Source organism: Engystomops pustulosus, chromosome 6, assembly GCF_040894005.1.
Source record: "Engystomops pustulosus chromosome 6, aEngPut4.maternal, whole genome shotgun sequence".
NCBI classification, from domain to species: domain Eukaryota; kingdom Metazoa; phylum Chordata; class Amphibia; order Anura; family Leptodactylidae; genus Engystomops; species Engystomops pustulosus.
Genome location: NC_092416.1, coordinates 138,087,379 through 138,105,977, shown reverse-complemented (window position 1 = coordinate 138,105,977; position 18,599 = coordinate 138,087,379). Strand labels below are relative to the sequence as shown.

The window sequence follows — 18,599 nt, the reverse complement described above, 5'->3', positions numbered from 1 at the left end:
CTCATCCAGCAAAAAAAAGGCACCATGGTGCACACTGTATCCCAGGGTATTAAAATATGGTAAGATATGTTTTTCTTTGCAAATTTTCTTATTTTTTTTAACCCCTTTACAACCAGGCTCTTTTTTTCAATTTTGCTATTTCATTTTTCACTCCCCACATTCAAAAATATATTACTTTTAATTTTTTACACTTAAAAAGCTGTATGAGAACTTGTTTTCTGTGTAACAAATTGCACTTTGCAGTGACTATATTTAATTTTCCATGTCGTGTACTGGGAAGCATTTGCCCAATTTCTTGTGGGCTTGGTTTTACCGTGCGCTCCAAATGACATATCTCCTTTATTCTTTGGGTCGGAACGATCACGTGGATACTAAATTTATATAGGTTTTAATATGTTTTATACATTTAAAAAAATCACAATCTTCTGGCGCTAATAACTTTTTCACACTTCGGTGTACGGAGCTGTGTGTGGTGTTATTTTTTTTTAATGAGATGATGTTTCATTGCTACCATTTTGAAGACTATATGGCCTTTGGATCACTTTTCATACAATTTATATGTTGCAAAATGGCAAAAAAGTGGCGTATTGGACATTTGGGCACTATTTGCCATTACAGGGTTAAAAAATAACTGTTGTTACATTTTGATAGATCAGACAATTTGCGATATGGCGATACCTAACATGTTTAGGTATCATGGGTACTACCAGTGGGTGTGCAGCAAACACCTACACCAAGCAAACCCCTGAGCCCTCTGCATACTCCCGGAGCCAACGTGTGATGAAGTTATACCTCACATGTCAGGTATAAGGTATGGAGTTAGTTAAGGTATAGAGCCATAACCAAACTATATAAATTTTGTTGTTTTCATGACCGTGCTAAACCAAGGAATGAAGGGGATGTGTCATTTTGATTGCATAGATAAAGACGGATAAAAAAAAGTCAGTGAGAAAATGGGCTACTATATTCATTGCCACTACTTTTGGAATTTTTTTCCAGCTTCCCAGTACATTGCATAGACCATGGAATGGTGTCACCTAGAATTCATCCAACAGAAAGCAAACCCTCATATGGCTCAAGATATACATGGTGAAAGGATGGTGAAAGAAGTAAATAAGGGGAATACAAGAACCCAGGAAAACTCATGAATCACCCGACAAAAAAAAAATATCAATAAAACTAATAATATAAGGTGGCAATAAAGAAATAGCTGACAAAAGATTTATTTTCATCACACACAATCTTTTTATTTTGTAAGAAATGTACAGAAAATTTCATTAAAGAATACATTAAGGAAAATGACATGCCATATATACAGGCAGCCCCCGACTTAAGAACACCTGACTTACAGACGACCCATAGTTACAAACGGACCTCTGAATGTTGGTAATTTACTGTACTTTTGTCCCAGGCTACAGTTATCACAGGTGTCTGAAGCTAATGCTTATTGTTAATCCTGCTTCTTATGACAACCCAAAAGTTTTAAAATCCAATTGGCACAGAGACCAAAAAAAATTTGGCTGGGTTACAATTATTCAGTATACAGTTCCGACTTTCATACAAATTCAACTTAAGAACAAAACCCTACAGAACCTATCTTGTATGTAACCTGGGGACTGCCTGTATACATATAGTGTATTTATATTGGCAGTGTTATGCTATAAAGTTAGTGGATAAGAATTATGTCTGTAATACAACACTGGAAAACAATTAGTTGTGTTAATAAACACAATAAAAAATTGTATAATAATTTGTAAAAAGTGATGTTGCAATTGTTGTAATGAATAGATAGGATATTACATTGGGTAATGTGTAGATGGCTATCTTTCTATTATTCACAGGTTTGTCCATTGCTTACACTGCCAAACCTCAGCAAGGATTATTTTACTGAGAGACCACTTCATGCATGGCAATGAAATTTTATAATGCATGTGGCCAAAAATTATACGAGCATAGAGAAGTGATTCAATCCCATGACATGGTGTACACTAAAGATTTTCTGGGTTAATAATCACTGAAACTAATTACCCCTTATGTAGCATATGCCTGGGTTTCTCTAGGGATTGTGTCTTGGAAATTAAATAAATATATATTTGTTAAGTTTTAATTTTAAACGTATCCTTTTGAATTTTATACTTTCATCTTACTTTATTTGCTGAAAAGTACCATATCCTGCAATTTTGAATATGGGTTTTTGTCTGGACAGACATTTGCTAATTCTGTAGGGGGTCACCTGTTTTACATCACAAACGAGGCAGGCAAGGTGTTATCTTCAATGGGAGACAACACCTTATATAAAACTCCATGATTGCCTCCACTACTGACTACAGATGATGTGACAGCTTGTCTACACCTCCTATCATCACAGAACATGTCTAGAAAACTCTCCATAAACCCCAATGAGTAGACCCAAATCTATTACTGCCTTGGGCCAGGAGGCTTATGTAAAGCATATCACTAAATGACATTAATACAATACACTAGGGGGTACAAAATGGGAATATTGATAAAATAACAGCAGACCTTTGTATTATGTGTGGTTATTTTACTACATATGGCCCAAATATTTCCAATAGTGCTATATGCACCAATGAAAATATTCTATATATGTTCATGATTTACTTGTATATACTCTTTTAGCTATTTTTTTCTTGTCCAAAGTTCTTCATTATTTTGGTTCTCATTTTGGTTCTCTAGCCCTTCAAAAAAAAGGAATGGAATTTGGGTTTTAGGTTGTATTGTATATCAGTAAATATTGGACCACTTAATGGTTGGGTTTGAGGATCACAACGTGGCTATCTAACTGGTGGACCATTGCTTGGATCTACCTTCTCACCACAATATGAGGCCTTCATGAATACATAACATTTCTTGACAATATATACTTTATTGTTTTTACCAAACTTTTGAATTCCCACAGAATTATCACTATAACAAAAGCTTTTAATAGATAGACAATAAAATATGTTATACAAGTCAGTCTTCTGTCTCACAAATAAGACATTATGTATCTATAGAAAAATAATATTCAGATTATAAAGTTCTACAAATCACTTCAAACAATGTATCTAATGCTAATACTGACACTTTGTAGGAGAACGTGCACTGTAACAAATACTGGAGTGATGAAGTAAACACCTTTAAGGAATGTTGAGTCTTGGGACCTAATGTGATTTTCCCCATTTCTTATGGCTTTGACAGAGCCATTGTTGAGTTTATTTATTGTCAAAAAGGACCTGAGGCAGTACGCTATTGCTAGACTGACATCTATGTAAATCATATAGCTTTCTAATAATCTGACATCAGAATCAGAAAATCTACTTTTTGTTGAGAAATAGTTTCACTCTTGCCCTGAGCCATTTTGGTATTGCACCTAAGCCCCCTGGAATTGAATGGAGCAGAGCTATAAAACCAGAAATGGCCAATGGACTTCAAGAAGATCGAAATAATGAGTTTATCGTATACCACCATAGCCAGAGAACAGAAGGTCCTATCATTGTGTTCTAACATGCCCATCCATACTTGTATGTAATGTATTAAAATTAGGCCAGTTGGTGGGCATACTCTTCTTACTCTGAGCCCTGAGCAACAATCTAGGTTGCCCACTGAGTAAACCAATTCTACAGTTAGGGGTAACAGCACATTTTGTAAGGCCATGTTTTTGGCTGTTTGAAAGGGTAAAGGGTCTTTATGAGCTTCTACCCATACTACCTACTGTATTTGATGTAAAATATACAACATAATGCTACAATCCTCAATAGATGTAGCAACATAAGTGTCTAACCATTTGCCCTTTGGTCCACATGGTCCTTTAGAGAGATACGACCTTCATACTCAAGTAGATTTTTTTTAAAATATACACCTTCATATCCCTCAAAACCTAAGATTGGCATACAATAACTTAGAAGTATAAAGGTTGACTGTATCATCATGAGGGGACACAAACAAGTACAATGCTTAGTAGGAATCAAGGGGAGCTGAGTTTCTTGGGGCAAACCCCAGGAGGTAATTATAGTGTCCATCCATATTGTCTGGCTCCAGGAATGTCTAGGGAAGGAATGTGTAGGCAGTACGAATTCTAGTAGACCCAGCTGACAGGGACCCACTGGGGTTCTGTACGCAGTTTCTCCAGGGCTTGTTGAAGTTCTTGAAATGTCTCATCCAGATCAGCGTTGACCAAGCTGAGGTCAAAATAATGGCCATATGCCTGTTGCAGCCTTTCACTCTCTTCTATAATACGCAGGAGCTCACCATCCTGTAGGGAGAAGGGCAATTATATGAAAATGTATTTGTGACAAATAACATTCTTTGGTGGCGTCTGAACTTGTGTCCCTGTGACAACACTTCACGCTCCTGTAGCTCAAAGCCTTTGTATGACAATAAGGCCAGAATACGGTACATATAACCTCATCCACAATACACAGCAGGCCCGTTGTATTAAGACTAGTGCCACACGCACCATAATTATAATGATTCGGACCTCTTAATGCTGATGCATCACCTACATACTAGAATAAAAATCTATGCCAGACTAGGACGCCTAGGGCTGGGGTTGATATCAACTATAACCTGCGCTAGTTTTCTGGCACAGGTTATAGTAAATATGGCTGGCCAAGCATCCCTGCCTTGGTCCATTTTGTTCCCTGCGCCACTCTACCAATTGGCAAGTGGACACAAAAGGAAAAAAGTTGTGACAAATTTATGGCAATGCACATACAATACAAAGTGACTTTACAATATATATTCTAGTACATCTGTAACTTTTTGGATAGTACATAAAATGATATTAATAGAGGTATGTTGGTGATAGCACACACAATTCACACACAACAAATACCACTTACCGATAGCTGCTTAGCGGTCATACCAGCCTCTACTGCACCTTGGTTATTGGATTTAAGGGTTTCAAAATCTGGAGCTCCAATAAAAACAACATATGGTACAAATTCAGCAGTTCTGAGGACTTTCACTGCCTGCAAAAAAAAACATTCATACATTATACATGCTATGTTACATAGGTAGATGCTTAGATTGATAGAGAAACTCTTCATTTCCAATGGAAATCCCAATGGGTGCACACCCAAGGGACTGGAACAGAGGTCTTAAAAATATCAAAAACAGACCTGTAAGGAGCACTAGAAGGTGTAGAGATATCATCTATTGTCTTAGGTAGATAGATTATAGTTTTCATGTAGATATGTAACATAGATAGATAGATATGAAATATAGATAAATTGATAAATAGATATGATCTACATGTATAGCTACATAGATATATAGAGAGATAAAAAATAAAAATCCAAGGCAGCACAATGGATGACTCCTAACAAGGAGGGAAGTAGAGCCTGCAGGACCCTAGAAAAGCCTCTTGTAGCCATCAACCAGAAGGCAGGCATCGCTCCAGAGTTCAGATTTTTAGAAACATGTGAAGTCTTTATTTCATATTTGCAACAAATGGAATACAGGCAGTCCCCGGGTTACATACAAGATAGGGTCCATAGGTTTGTTCTTAAATTGAATTTGTATGTAAGTCGAAACTGTATATTTTATAATATTGTAGATCTTTTGTAGATCTAGACAATTTTTTTTTTTTGCCCCAGTGACAATTGGAGTTTCAAGGACCAAGGATTGTCAATAAAGATTCATTACAGAAACTTTACAGCTAAATATTGCAGTCCAGGACTATAATAAAGCATCCAGAGAGCTTCACCATAAGTCATAAGATGCAGAGGGGTCCGTCCCCTGGACTCTGGAGTGCTACCTTGTGCTACCTTGTCTTCTTGTTAGACAGATAGGTCCCAATCTCATGTGATCTTACTTTTTCCTCACCTGTGGATTTACGTCCAGTACACACATTTTTCCGGATGCCACCACCTCCTGTATGGAGCTGATCTTTGTACCATACAGATTGCCCTCATATTCTCCGTGCTCTAAATACCGTCCAGCCTTTATGTCCTGCTCCATTTCAGCACGGGACACAAAGGAATAGGACTGACCGTCCCACTCTCCTTCCTTTCTCTTTCTAGAAGTGTCTGCAAGGAAAGAGATTATGAGAAAAATCTTCTATGACATTATTAAAGGGAACCTACCACCACGATTCTACCTATAAAGCCCTTTTTAGAGCTAATCCTCATGTCCCCGCTAACTTTTGGGAAACTTTATTCCACTAATATGTAATTTCTGTTATGCGGCTGCTGGGGCGTGGAGTAGCCGGGCACGAGGCTACACAGCGCGGCTACTCCACGCCCCGGTAGCTATGTTACTCCTCCTACCCTGTTGTGTGCGGCGCGCAGCTCCTCGTAGCTGCACGCCCTCGTCCAACAAGCCAGAGTTCTGCGCATGCGCAGTAGCTCCGGCCTCGGATCTGTGGCCGCATGCGCAGAACGCCAGCATGTCGGACGAAGGCGCAGCTACTCCACGCCCCAGTAGCCGCATAACAGAATTTACATATTAGTGGAATAAAGTTTCCCAAAAGTTAGCGGGGATGTGAGGATTAGCCCATAAAAGGACTATCCTCACGTCCCTTACATCCACCTACCACCCGATCTACCTTTATAGGTAGAATCATGGAGGTAGGTTCCCTTTAATGCTACATACTGTATAGATTTGTTTTAAATATTGCAGTTGATTCTAATCACTACATGATGTTAAAGAGGTTTTTTTTTTCAATTATCTTATTAACAGTCCACAATCCAGGATCTACTGTGTAGACCTGTCATGGATTTCAGAGTATACTGTGTAATACTTTCTATAACCTGTGGTGGCGCTGTATGGGAATTGAGAATTTGTTGGCAGGATATCCAAGTGCATACTGAAAGTCTCAGCAACCTAACATCATGTGATCAGATTTTTTTTCAGAAAGTTTTTATTTAAGGTAATAATATACTCACAAGGTGTGGTAGTACCATATCTTAAAGGGTCTGAGGTTAATAATTTGTTCTTTAGGCTTCTCCTTCCCACTCCCTGAGCACCAATCAGAATGAGTGTCTTTCTCCGGAAGGGGGGCATCTTTGCAACCTCTTCATATATGAGAAGTTCATGACGATCAAACTCTGTGGAGGAGAAAGATATTAAAGGACATCTACCACTAGGATGATGGATTATAAACCAAACACACTGACATACTGGTGTATGCCCCCTCTGGGAGAATCTGCCCTTCTTTTAGTTTCTTATTCCTTGTTTTTGTGAAAAAAAAGTTTTTTTAAATTATGCAAATGAGACTAGGGGCTCTAGGCTTCATAGGATTTAATGAGCTTCTCAGACTCATTTAAATAATTTTTAAAGCTGTTTATTCTTAAAAACAAGGGCATAATAAGCTTAAAGAAAAGTGGTTCCTGCCGTAGGGACACACACCAATATGTCAGTGTGCTTGATTTATAATCCTTGATCCTGATGGTAGATGTCCTTTAAGGTTACCACTGTACCCAGAGATTGACTTCAAAGGTACAGTAAACCCCATGCCAGGAAGAAGATGAGTAGCATACAAGAATAGCTATCTAAAAACCAACTCAGCACTTAAGCACTATAGTTTTTGCTTTGGGTCATTTGCTGGTACATCATTTGGACTATTTTAGAAAAAGAAAATTACCTGCATTTTTTGTGGTTACATACATGATCCTCTTCTTTTTCTTCCCTCCCATGCTTCCACATAGGGCACCTAGGGACAGTATGTTATAAAATATAGATATAGGAAATTCCATGATAAAGTTCTCCTGATCTTCATTGAATATATGAAAGAGAATGCATGAAATGAGAAAAAGGTTCTGCTTTTTCTAGAAACAATGAGTTGTTAAAATTAAACTGATCTGTAATATAACACAGAGCCAATGGACAAGTGACACATCAGCCAGCAGAACACTCACTGGAATTTGGACCTAGTTCTCCATCTCTTTTGACAAATGCTTTTCTCTTCTCCTCTAGTAACTGGCTAGGAATGAGTCCAGCAGTTCCCCCCTTAACTAGGCATGCCTGTAAAACATGGAGAGAATTGTTAGAAAATCTTATGAGCGAATGATATTTTTGTAAAGTAGATAAATGTATAGTGAAGCTAAATATGTATTATTATTATAAATAATGAATTACATAGGAATAGAATGCACAGCAATACACAGAAGCATTAGATGATGCCAGGGATTAAAGGGCATAGACTGTCTATGACTACCTAGGCAAAGCACCACGATGGAGTAAAGTTCAAATTCATGGAGAATAACCTGTAAGTCTCACCTGCCACCAGTTAGGGTCTTCTTGATTGACAATCTGCAAAAGGTCTCCTGCCTGGAAAGCCAAACCTGCCTCCTTACAAGGGATCAGACTGTCATTCGAGGGGTCATAGCTGAAGTGACATTTTACAAATACCTGAAAAAAAAATCCAAACCTTTTTGTTCTCAACTATTTTACTAAAATAACACAAATATATGAAATTTTGAGTACTACTTGCAGCATATAAAGAAAAACAGACCCTTGTCTATATCTTAGGGCAGTGGTGGCGAACCTATGGCACGGGTGCCAGAGGTGGCACTCAGAGCCATTTTTCTGGGCACTCAGACCATCGACCCAGGACAGAGTTCACCAAATAGGACCAAATCTTCCTGCATTACCAGGCAACTTAAGCCACACTTCATTGGCTGTTTGGAACTGTGGGAAAAGTGAGAAGGTGTTAACAGAACTTCATTATCTTTGAAGATCATCCTGCTGGACCACTATTCCTTCTCTACAGAGAGGCACTGGAGAGAAGCTACAACGAGAGACTAAATATTCCCTCCTTCTTTCAACTATATTGCTGGCCTCAGGCGGCCGATACGAATGAAAGATGTGGAAGAACAGGTAGCAATTAGTTACTGCTTAAAATGCCACGTTGGCACTTTGCGGTAAATAAGTGGATTTTGGTTGTAGTTTGGGCACTCGGTCTCCAAAAGGTTTGCCATCACTGTCTTAGGGTGTCCCTTTCAAGTGGAAAGTGGTTCTGTTAGAAAAAACATCATCTCCCAGTGTACCCTGACAGCTTAAGCTGAAGAGCCAATAGTTGCAGGTTCAACTGAGTCTTGAATGAGGCTTATTTCTATTAAAAGGCTTTTTATAACCATACCCATAAATATGTTTAACTAGGACCTGCATCACCAAGCCAAGTCCAAGCACTAGGGGGCATTGTTTCCGGCAACATGACCTCAAAACATCTTAGAAGTGGTACCTGCCGAAGAGGGTGTTGCTGTTGGTAGCTTGGAAGTATTTTCAACACCACACTCCCACTGGCTTCCCGGAGCATTTCTTGCAGGGCCTGTGGGTCATTTCCTACTTCCCGACCATTCACCTCTCTGATGACATCTCCCACATGTAGAAGACCTTGTTGGTCAATCACACCACCATGCAAGATCCTGGCAATCACCAGTTCACCACCTTCTACGCGGAATGTCACTCCCTGATAACAGGAGACAACAACAGTGACAATGCAAGGACACAAGCAATAGCCTTGGGAAAAATAATGGGAAATACCCTGGCAGCTTTGCTTTCCAATTTACCAAATGTTCTCCTGCATTCTTCCTTACTCCCACCATACGCACTGCATCAGGTGGAACTGGCTGGTTGCTCAGAGTTGGATCCATAAGAGGACTGGGAGGAGGAGTCTCATAGTTTTTGGATGCCACAGAGTCATGAGTTTGTAAAAGAGACTGGAGAAGAAGGAACATAGATACAATTAAATAAGTCAAGTGAAGCAGCTCGGCCACTCCATTAATGCTACTCCATTTTATCAATTGATGAGGTAGTTGGGCTAAACCCTCACTGATTACATGTTCTTATTATGTCATGTCTATATTTAATTTGTTAATAAATCTGACCAATTGGGATCCAACATTTTACCATTTTAAAGATATTGGCCCACATTCACTAAAACTGGGCCAACTGCCTGTGTAGAGTGCAGAGGGCGCCAGATTCAGGATTTCTGGTGGACGTTCTTCATGACACTGGTGCTCCATGCAATGCCCCGACAGAGTGCACCACTGTTTTTTGGTGCACCTTTAACATAGGGTGTGCCAAACACTTTTGTAGGACTTTGCATGATAAATGTGTCATGCGGTGCAATTGAACACCATAACGGCCTTTTCAGTGCAGAGTTTTGTGTCGCATGAGGAATACTGAAGCCGCGCCACAAAATGGTCACTTGCAACACAAATTCTTAAATACTTGTGCAAGCAGTTTGCTCTTAAAGGGACGTGCAAAGTCTACCAGAAAACTGGCACATGGCCCTCAGTGAATGTGGGCCATTATTTACAATCATTGATGGGGACAACCAGAAGCCAAAAAACCTACATACTATAGAGGTAGAATATTAGTTTTTTAAGAGAGAAAGCCCAGCCTTGCTGGCTTATAAATAGCAACAGCGTAAAGGACTCTTCTACCGAGAGAAAAGGCAACAAGAAGTAAGTTATTGGTCTAAGGACCAGAAAGGAGAACAAGATCAAGGTTCCTGTCACGTGTCCACAATGATATAACCATCTGGGCCAATGTGTCACTGCTTCATCCAAGTTCAGAGCTTCACATAAGTACTTATATTATATATCAGTGCATTTAGTATCTTATATGTAGGTCCTAACTTTATACACTACCTGGAAATGGGGTTCCTGCAGGATCTTCTGCAGCTCAGCTGCTGCTCCACTTGGGTCTCTGACTCCAGCCATGTCTTGGAGAATCTCCTGTACCAGCTGCAGGTTGTTCTCTCTCACAGCTTCCAACCTGGTTTCTTCCATGCGCTCATGAGCCTGAAATTAAAAAAGGACATTTCCATCATCCTCATCAAATATCCATTTGCTGATGAACATGCTTCATGGTCCTGGTACATTTTTTGCCAAAAACTGACATAAATTTTATACATAAAGATTTTTTTTTACTTTTTATACAAAAAGTTATCATTTTTTCAAAGGCAGAAATTACCATTGGGCTTTCCATGATTCCTTTAAGGAAGATTAAATCCAAATCAGAGGATGGAGGGATATCAAACGTCTGCATGACCTGCTGCATGGCTGTAAGATATAAGAGAGAATATCTTAAAAGTGACCAGAGAGAAGAACCTTATCTTCAAGAAACCAGAAACAAATAACACAGTTTCTCAACGGACAAAAGGTGAACAGATCCATAGCTACAATATAATATGAAACAAGGAGGCTAAATAATATCTGAAACCCCAAGAGCTCTGGGCTAGGAACAAGAAAGATCTTATTATGGGCTATATACCTTCAGAAAAAACAGAGGAAACTAATTTGTATGTTAAGATGGAGAATCTTCAGGTGGAAGAAAGTATCAGGAGGAAATTGAATCAAGATGTAGTTGTAAAGATGATGAGAAGGATGATCCATAAACTTGATGGTTGTATCCATGGGGGTGTGATGTGGATAATGACAGACATCAGATGTGACCTATGAGAAATGTTCAAAGGCGATGTGGAGGAGAGACAAAGATGATGGTGTCAGCCAGGTGAAAGTATGTGGAGAAGTTACCTTCATTTGGTGAACAAGCTTCCTCTGTAGACTCCATAGACCCCACCAACCAAATGTCAGATGTCTGCTGTTAGTCTTGTTTCTATCAGGCTTGTCTTCTACAGTATCATCTTCCTATACTCAGCGGCAGCTCCCTCCCTATTCCATTCCTTTTTTCTCTTGCCTTGCCTCCATCCCTTCTCTCCGTGTCATCGTTACATCAGTCTGACTAAATTAGGGCCAGATGCTGAGGTTGACAAGTAGAATAATGACCCGGGGAGATATGGGAAGCAGTGGTCATAGAAACCATTTCATCTACATTCAACCATCCTGTGTATTTGTCATAGGGTTAATAACTAAGTAGTAGAATTAACCAGTAGAAACACGGTGTAAAAGGCATGTAGCATACTGGTTGGCCAGGGCCAAAAGGTGCAAATACTATGGGCTACCCGGGAGGGGGCAATGAAGTGGGTTTTCTGCACCAATGTCAGCATACGACACAGCTTGCTTATGTATTGCAGTAAGACCCCTTTAAGGCTCTTGGCTTTGAACATCCCTCTCTAGTTTCCATAGTAACTGAAGGATTACACGAAATGGGTACCAGCTTGGATGCTGCCATCATTAACCCTTTCACTACCCACGTGCAATAGACATCCTTTTGGCATCATCTATATTGTTATATTGCTTTATACCATTGATTATACTCACTATAATATTGCTTTTCTAATACATAGCAGCTCCAGCTACACACGTAAAACGGTCACATATAATCCAATGTGCACGGATAATACAGACGGCTTATAGCTGCATCTGCCCGGCTACACGAAATGGGTCATATAGTGTATATAATGTGACACTATAAATCCACATAGTAAAAGCAACAATTAAATAGGGCAAATGTATTAACGTGTGAAAGGGATTGTCTCCGCCTCCCGTGTGAGGAGGGGGATGTCATCCAAGCAGGCTGCACAAAGTGACATTCACATAGAAGAGACAGAAGATAATAATAGGCTGAGGAGATGGAGGAAGCCACCAGCAGTGACACAAGGGAGCAGGATACAAAGAGAACTATAACACACTGCAACAATAGATAGATAGATAGATAGATAGATAGATAGATAGATAGATAGATAGATAGATTTAGATAGATAGATAGATAGATAGATAGATAGATATATGTTGATTAGAAGAAATAATAGTAGTTGTTATAGGTAGAGGTAATATGGTGTAATAGGAGGAGATATAGGGAGATGTTATATGGAGTAATAATAGGAGGAGATATAGGGAGAGGTTATATGGTGTAATAGGAGGAGATATAGGGAGATGTTATATGGAGTAATAATAGGAGGAGATATAGGGAGAGGTTATATGGAGTAATAGGAGGAGATGTAGGGAGATGTTATATAGAGTAATAGGAGGAGATATAGGGAGATGTTATAAGAAGTAATCGGGGGAGATATAGGGAGACGTTATGGTGTAATAGGAGGAGATATAGGGAGATGTTATATGGAGTAATAATAGGAGGAGATCTAGGGGCAGATTTATCAAGCTGTCTGAAAGTCTGAATATTTCTAGTTGTCAATGGCAACCAATCACAGCTCAGCTTTCATTTTACCAGTGCTCACGAATATTTTAAAGGGGAGCTGTGATTGGTTGCCATGGGCAACTAGAAAAATTCTGACTTTCAGACAGCTTGATAAATCTGCCCCATAGGGAGAGGTTATATGGAGTAATAGGAGTAGATATAGGGAGAGGTTATATGGAGTAATAGGAGGAGATATAGGGAGAGGTTATATGGAGTAATAGGAGGAGATATAGGGAGAGGCTATATGGAGTAATAGGAGGAGATATAGGGAGAGGTTATATGGATTAATCGGAGGAGATATAGGGAGAGGTTATATGCAGTAATAGGAGGTGATATAGGGAGAGATTATATGGAGTAATAGGAGGAGATATAGGGAGATGTTATATGGAGTAATAGGAGGAGCTATAGGGAGAGGTTATATGGAATAATAGGAGGAGATATAGGGAGAGGTTATATGGAGTAATAGGAGGAGATATAGGGGGATGTTATATGGTGTAATAGGAGGAGATATAGGGAGATGTTATATGGAGTAATAGGAGGAGATATAGGGAGAGGTTATATGCAGTAATAGGAGGAGATATAGGGAGAGGTTATATGCAGTAATAGGAGGGGATATAGGGAGAGATTATATGGAGTAATAGGAGGAGATATAGGGAGAGGTTATATGGAGTAATAGGAGGAGATGTAGGGAGAGGTTATATGAAGTAATATGAGGAGATATAGGGGAGGTTATATGGAGTAATAGGAGGAGATATAGGGAGATGTTATATGGTGTAATAGGAGGAGATATAGGGAGATGTTATATGGAGTAATAGGAGGAGATATAGGGAGATGTTATATGGAGTAATGGGAGGAGATTTAGGGAGAGGTTATATGGAGTAATATGAGGAGATATAGGGAGAGGTTATATGGAGTAATAGGAGGAGATATAGGGAGATGTTTTAACCCTGTTCTTTACTAGTTTGTGTTTCCCAGAGTTTTATACACCACTTATTAGATATGTTTGGAAATTTTTGATATTTTTATCGATATGAAATATTTTCTGTGGATAGGAAATTCATTTTTAAAGTGTTCTCCGTTCAAAAATTACACAGCTAACATTTTAGCGCCCCATAAAGGTATTATGATCTCATATGCCCACATCACATTTCTGTGTTTGGACACGTTCAGCTTGTATGCCAGGAAAGCTCCTGAAGTAATTGCTAAATGTGCCAATAGACTTCTAAAGCCAAAAAGAGGACAAAAGAGTATCATTTTTGCCTCCGACTGTTTGTTTTATGTCCATATACTGCTTAGAAGCACTGGATATGATAGCATAGTAGACTTCATTATTTCTTCCGGCTGGCTATTGTCCATCTGTTTAACAGACACCATAACTGCCTGGGGTCCACCTACACAGTGGGATACTTTGCAGTTTTCCATTATAAAATATAAGTAAGGCATTTTATATGAATTAAATTTTGTATATACAGTGGGTACGGAAAGTGTTCAGACCCTTTTAATTTTTCACTCGTTGCTTTATTGCCACTACTTTATTGCTTATTAATGTGCACTCTGCTTCCCATCTTGACAGAAAAAAAAACTGAAATGTAGATATGTCTGCTAATTTATTGAACTAGAAAAACTGAAATATCACATTGTCATAAGTTTTCAGACCCTTTGCTGTGACACTCAAGTTTAACTCACATCCTGTCCATTTCCTTCTGATCCTCCTTGGGATGGTATTGCTAATTCCAGCTGTGTTTAATTAAAATGATGTGACTTGATTAGGAAAGGCACACAGCTGTCTATATAAGACCTCACCGCTCACAGTGAAAGTCAGAGCACATGAGAATCATGAGGAATAAAGATTGCCTAAGGAGCTCAGACACAGAATTGTGGCAAAGCACAGATCTGGCCAAGGTTACAAAAGAATTTCTGCAGCACTAAAGGTTCCTGAGAGCACAGTGGCCTCTATAATCGTTAAATGGGAGAAGTTTGGGACAACCACAAATCTTCCTTGACCTGGCCGTCCAGCCAAACTAAGCAATCATGGGTGAAGAGTCTTTGTGAGAGAGGTAAAGAAGAACCCCAAGATCAATGTGGCTGATGGGAGAAAGTTTCACTAAGTCAACTATCACTACAGCCCTCCACCAGTCGAGGCTTTGATAGGACTAAGATTGAACTTTTTCATTTTAATTCTAAGCTATATGTGTGGAGAAAACCAGTCCCTGCTCATCACCTGCCAAATACAATCCTAGCAGTGACACATGGTGGTGGCAGCATCATGCTATGGGGGCAGGGACAGGACAATTGGTTGTAATTGAAGGAAAGATGAATGTGGCCAAGTGCAGAGATAACCTGGATGAAAACTTCTTCCAGAGTGCTCTGGACCTCAGACTGGGCCAAAGGTTCACCTTCTAACAAGATAATGGCCCTAAGCACACAAATAAAATAACAACGCAGAGGCTTCAGAACAACTCTGTGACCATTCCTGACTGGCCCAGCCAGAGCCCGGACCTAAACCCGATTCAGCATCTCTGGAGAGACTTCTAAAGTGAACTGGAGAGGATCTGCAAGGAGGAGGCAGAGGATCCCCAAATCCAGGTGTGAAACACTTGTTCCCAAGAAGACTCCTGGCTGTACCAGCTCAAAAGGTTCTTCTTCTCAATACTGAGCAAAGGATCTGAATACTTATGACATATAGATAGTGATATTTCAGTTTTTCTTGTTCAATGAACTAGCAAAAATATCTACATTTCTGTTTTTTTCTGTCAAGTTGGGGGGGAAGAATGTACAATAATGAGGAAACAAATAATTTTTTTGATCTCACCAATTGGCTGCAATGAAACAAAGAGAGAAATATGTTATGGGGTCTGAATCCTTTGTGTACCCACTATATGAAAGGGGGCATAGATCTTTTTCTACCTCTTTATATATAAATACAATTTTATAGAATAAAATGTTTGGATTATTTCTGTCAATATTGAGGTTTAGTGATAAAGTTTATAGTCACTTCATGTCATTCCTGTGTCCTTCTTCTATGATTATTGGAGAGGTTGCATTCAGACCACATTCCCCCGGACAGTGTTATATGACTTATATAGTTACCTGTAAGTGTCTGTAACTTACCAGAGTCAGAGTTGATGGATGTTACAGCGACAGGCATTGAGAACTTACAGCTATCAAGATAGAGCAGACTGTAACTTGGAAGATTAGAAAGAACTGAAGAACAACAGAAACTCCTAGGAGTAAAGGGAATTATTGACAGATACATTTTATTACTTTACATTGCATACAGTGCAATAGCGGTTGTATACAAAAAGTGACTCTCTCCTTCCATGGTTATAATCAGTATTATAGCTCGGCACCATTAGAATAAAGGGAGTTGTGCTATACAAGATATAGTCTGGAGGACCTAACACAGACAGATGATTGATTTTAGTGAGAACAGTGCAATGCACATTTGTCTGACAGCTATCCTATCCAACTATCATCGGCTTAAACACAACATGTCATTTATATGGTATTAGTTTAACCTTCAAATTGGAACTCAGACCAAAGCTGTAAATAGATGGTCCAAGTTCTCACCAACAACTGGGAATATGGATTTCTTCACCTTTCCTAAATGTGAGTCATCATAAAGACCATCAAGGCTTAGAAAATAATTGAACTGATTGTTCCATTTCTCTGTTATTACTCATGAAAATGCATAAATAAAGTGACAACTGGGCATTACCGTTCACACTGCCAAATAGGCAGAACCCTACATAGTTGATCAGTGATAGGGGGCATAGTAATAACCAGTTGTCAGTTTATATACATTCCAGGAGGAATAACAGAGGGATGGCACAGTTAAGAAATCTACATTTTTTGAGAATGCAATTATTTTCTAAATAATCATTTTTTTTAGATTGGTCTGCCTGTCTGGCCATCAAATGGCTGAAAACAGGAAACACCAGATTACATTAAACTGCACAGCAAATCTGGATCACATGGACTTCAGGTTTAGAATCCATTGACCCTGCTATATTTCATGCTGTGTGATAATCATGACACTGGTGTGTAGTGACCAACCATGATCATGTCTCTGGTTATTATGCCTTGTTTAGGGCTACACTGACTACTCTCTGATGATAGTTTAATAAAACGAGCGTGATACAGATCACGGTAACATTATTTTAGATGACATTTGAAAATTAATATATATTCAATATTAAAAATAATATTCAACATAATAATACATCACATGCTCACATACATTAACATACATAATCTTACAAACACATACATTCCAGCTTGTGGTGCAAATTTGAAAATCCCCTCCAGATGTAGTGGAAAAATTCAGCATGGAAAATTAATATGTTGCATATTTTACCAAAATGCTGTGGATTTTCACTGTGGATTTTCATCCCTCCGGCACATAGGGTGAAATCCAAAGCCAAATACACTGCAAAATATAGAGTCACATGTAGTGTCAAGTGTAATATGTAGAATTTGTCATGGAATAACCATGGATTTGCGTCAAGGTCTGTAACCTTTATTACACATGATGTACACATATACTGTACACAGACCAACATATCTATGTGCATTAAAATGATTCCCATACACTAACATGTATACATATATAAACACACAAAAACACTTTCACATCTAGAAACATTTAGACATAAACTCACATACACATGGAAATGATAGACTCACATATAATAATACTGTACATACAAGCAAATAAAACTACACACATATGAGCAAAGAGACACATACACACAAATCTGGACGCTGTTACAGAAGCTTCCACGCACATACATACACACACACACACACACACACAAATATATATATATATATATATATATATATATATACATACATACATATAAAGAGATACATAAACATGTATAGAAAAAGGTAGAGGGACACATACAAAACACACATACATCCCATGAATATTTACATGCCACTCACACATGTTTCATTTAATGTACCCACCTCCCCTTGGTAAAGATGTCAGAATATGGAGGTTTGGGGGTTTCTATGTTGTGATCTATCTTTGGTATATCTCTTATCACCCAGATGTAGCTCAGCTTAGAATCTACTGGTTCTTAAAAGGGTAACGCCAGGAACAGTGCAAGTCAATGCGAAGGGGGATTCAAGGGGTACTGCAACATGCAACAGAGGGACAATGCATGTAATAATTATCAAATGGCTTCAGGGTCTGTCTATGTAAGTGAGTATGACTGTATCCGAAGATAATCTGATGAGGTTGTAATTACTACCAACACTTTCATTCCGCTGTATTCCGCTAGCAGTACAATTTAGCAAAACATGGGCCACAATTATTAAAGTGTTTGCAACTGTTTTCTGTCTTTGTATTGAAAAGAACGTGGAAACTGCTTGTGCATGTATTTATAAAGGGTCTGCGACAGTTTTGTGTCGTGGCTACTCCGTGTCCGACAGGGTGCAGAAAAAAGGTGCATGTAAAGGGTTAGTGCTTAGTCAGAGTTAGTGCCACATTTATTATGGACATGCACCACAATTATGCAGCATGAACAGAGTGCACA

At 38.9% G+C, this 18,599-nt stretch overlaps 1 protein-coding gene across 2 annotated transcripts; it reads right to left on the bottom strand.

The window, feature by feature from the left end:
• Positions 1-2,867: 2,867 nt before the first annotated feature.
• MPP2 (MAGUK p55 scaffold protein 2) lies at positions 2,868-18,177 on the bottom strand. Of its 2 annotated transcripts, XM_072111283.1 has the most exons (13): positions 18,028-18,177; positions 16,165-16,277; positions 10,927-11,015; positions 10,602-10,754; positions 9,516-9,665; positions 9,188-9,415; positions 8,224-8,355; positions 7,863-7,968; positions 7,589-7,657; positions 6,891-7,052; positions 5,830-6,032; positions 4,845-4,973; positions 2,868-4,255 (listed from the first exon to the last, which is right to left on the bottom strand). In XM_072111283.1, exons 2-13 carry the CDS (start codon positions 16,199-16,201, stop codon positions 4,079-4,081), a joined length of 1,635 nt encoding a protein of 544 aa, XP_071967384.1. In that variant the 5' UTR covers positions 16,202-16,277; positions 18,028-18,177; the 3' UTR covers positions 2,868-4,078. The 2 variants fall into 2 exon arrangements, with proteins under 2 accessions (XP_071967384.1, XP_071967385.1); XM_072111284.1 differs by lacking the exons at positions 16,165-16,277; positions 18,028-18,177 and adding an exon at positions 11,490-12,316.
• Positions 18,178-18,599: the final 422 nt, after the last annotated feature.

Bases quoted from the DNA above. Each gene is read 5' to 3' on its own strand.
- MPP2 (XM_072111283.1), bottom strand. From the start codon at position 16,201: ATGCCTGTCGCTGTAACATCCATCAACTCTGACTCTG. The intron at 10,755-10,926 runs GTAATTTCTGCC...TTTTAATTTCAG, and splicing joins GAATCATGGAAAGCCCAATG to GCTCATGAGCGCATGGAAGA. The intron at 4,974-5,829 runs GTGAGGAAAAAG...TTTTTTTTGCAG, and splicing joins TACTGGACGTAAATCCACAG to GCAGTGAAAGTCCTCAGAAC.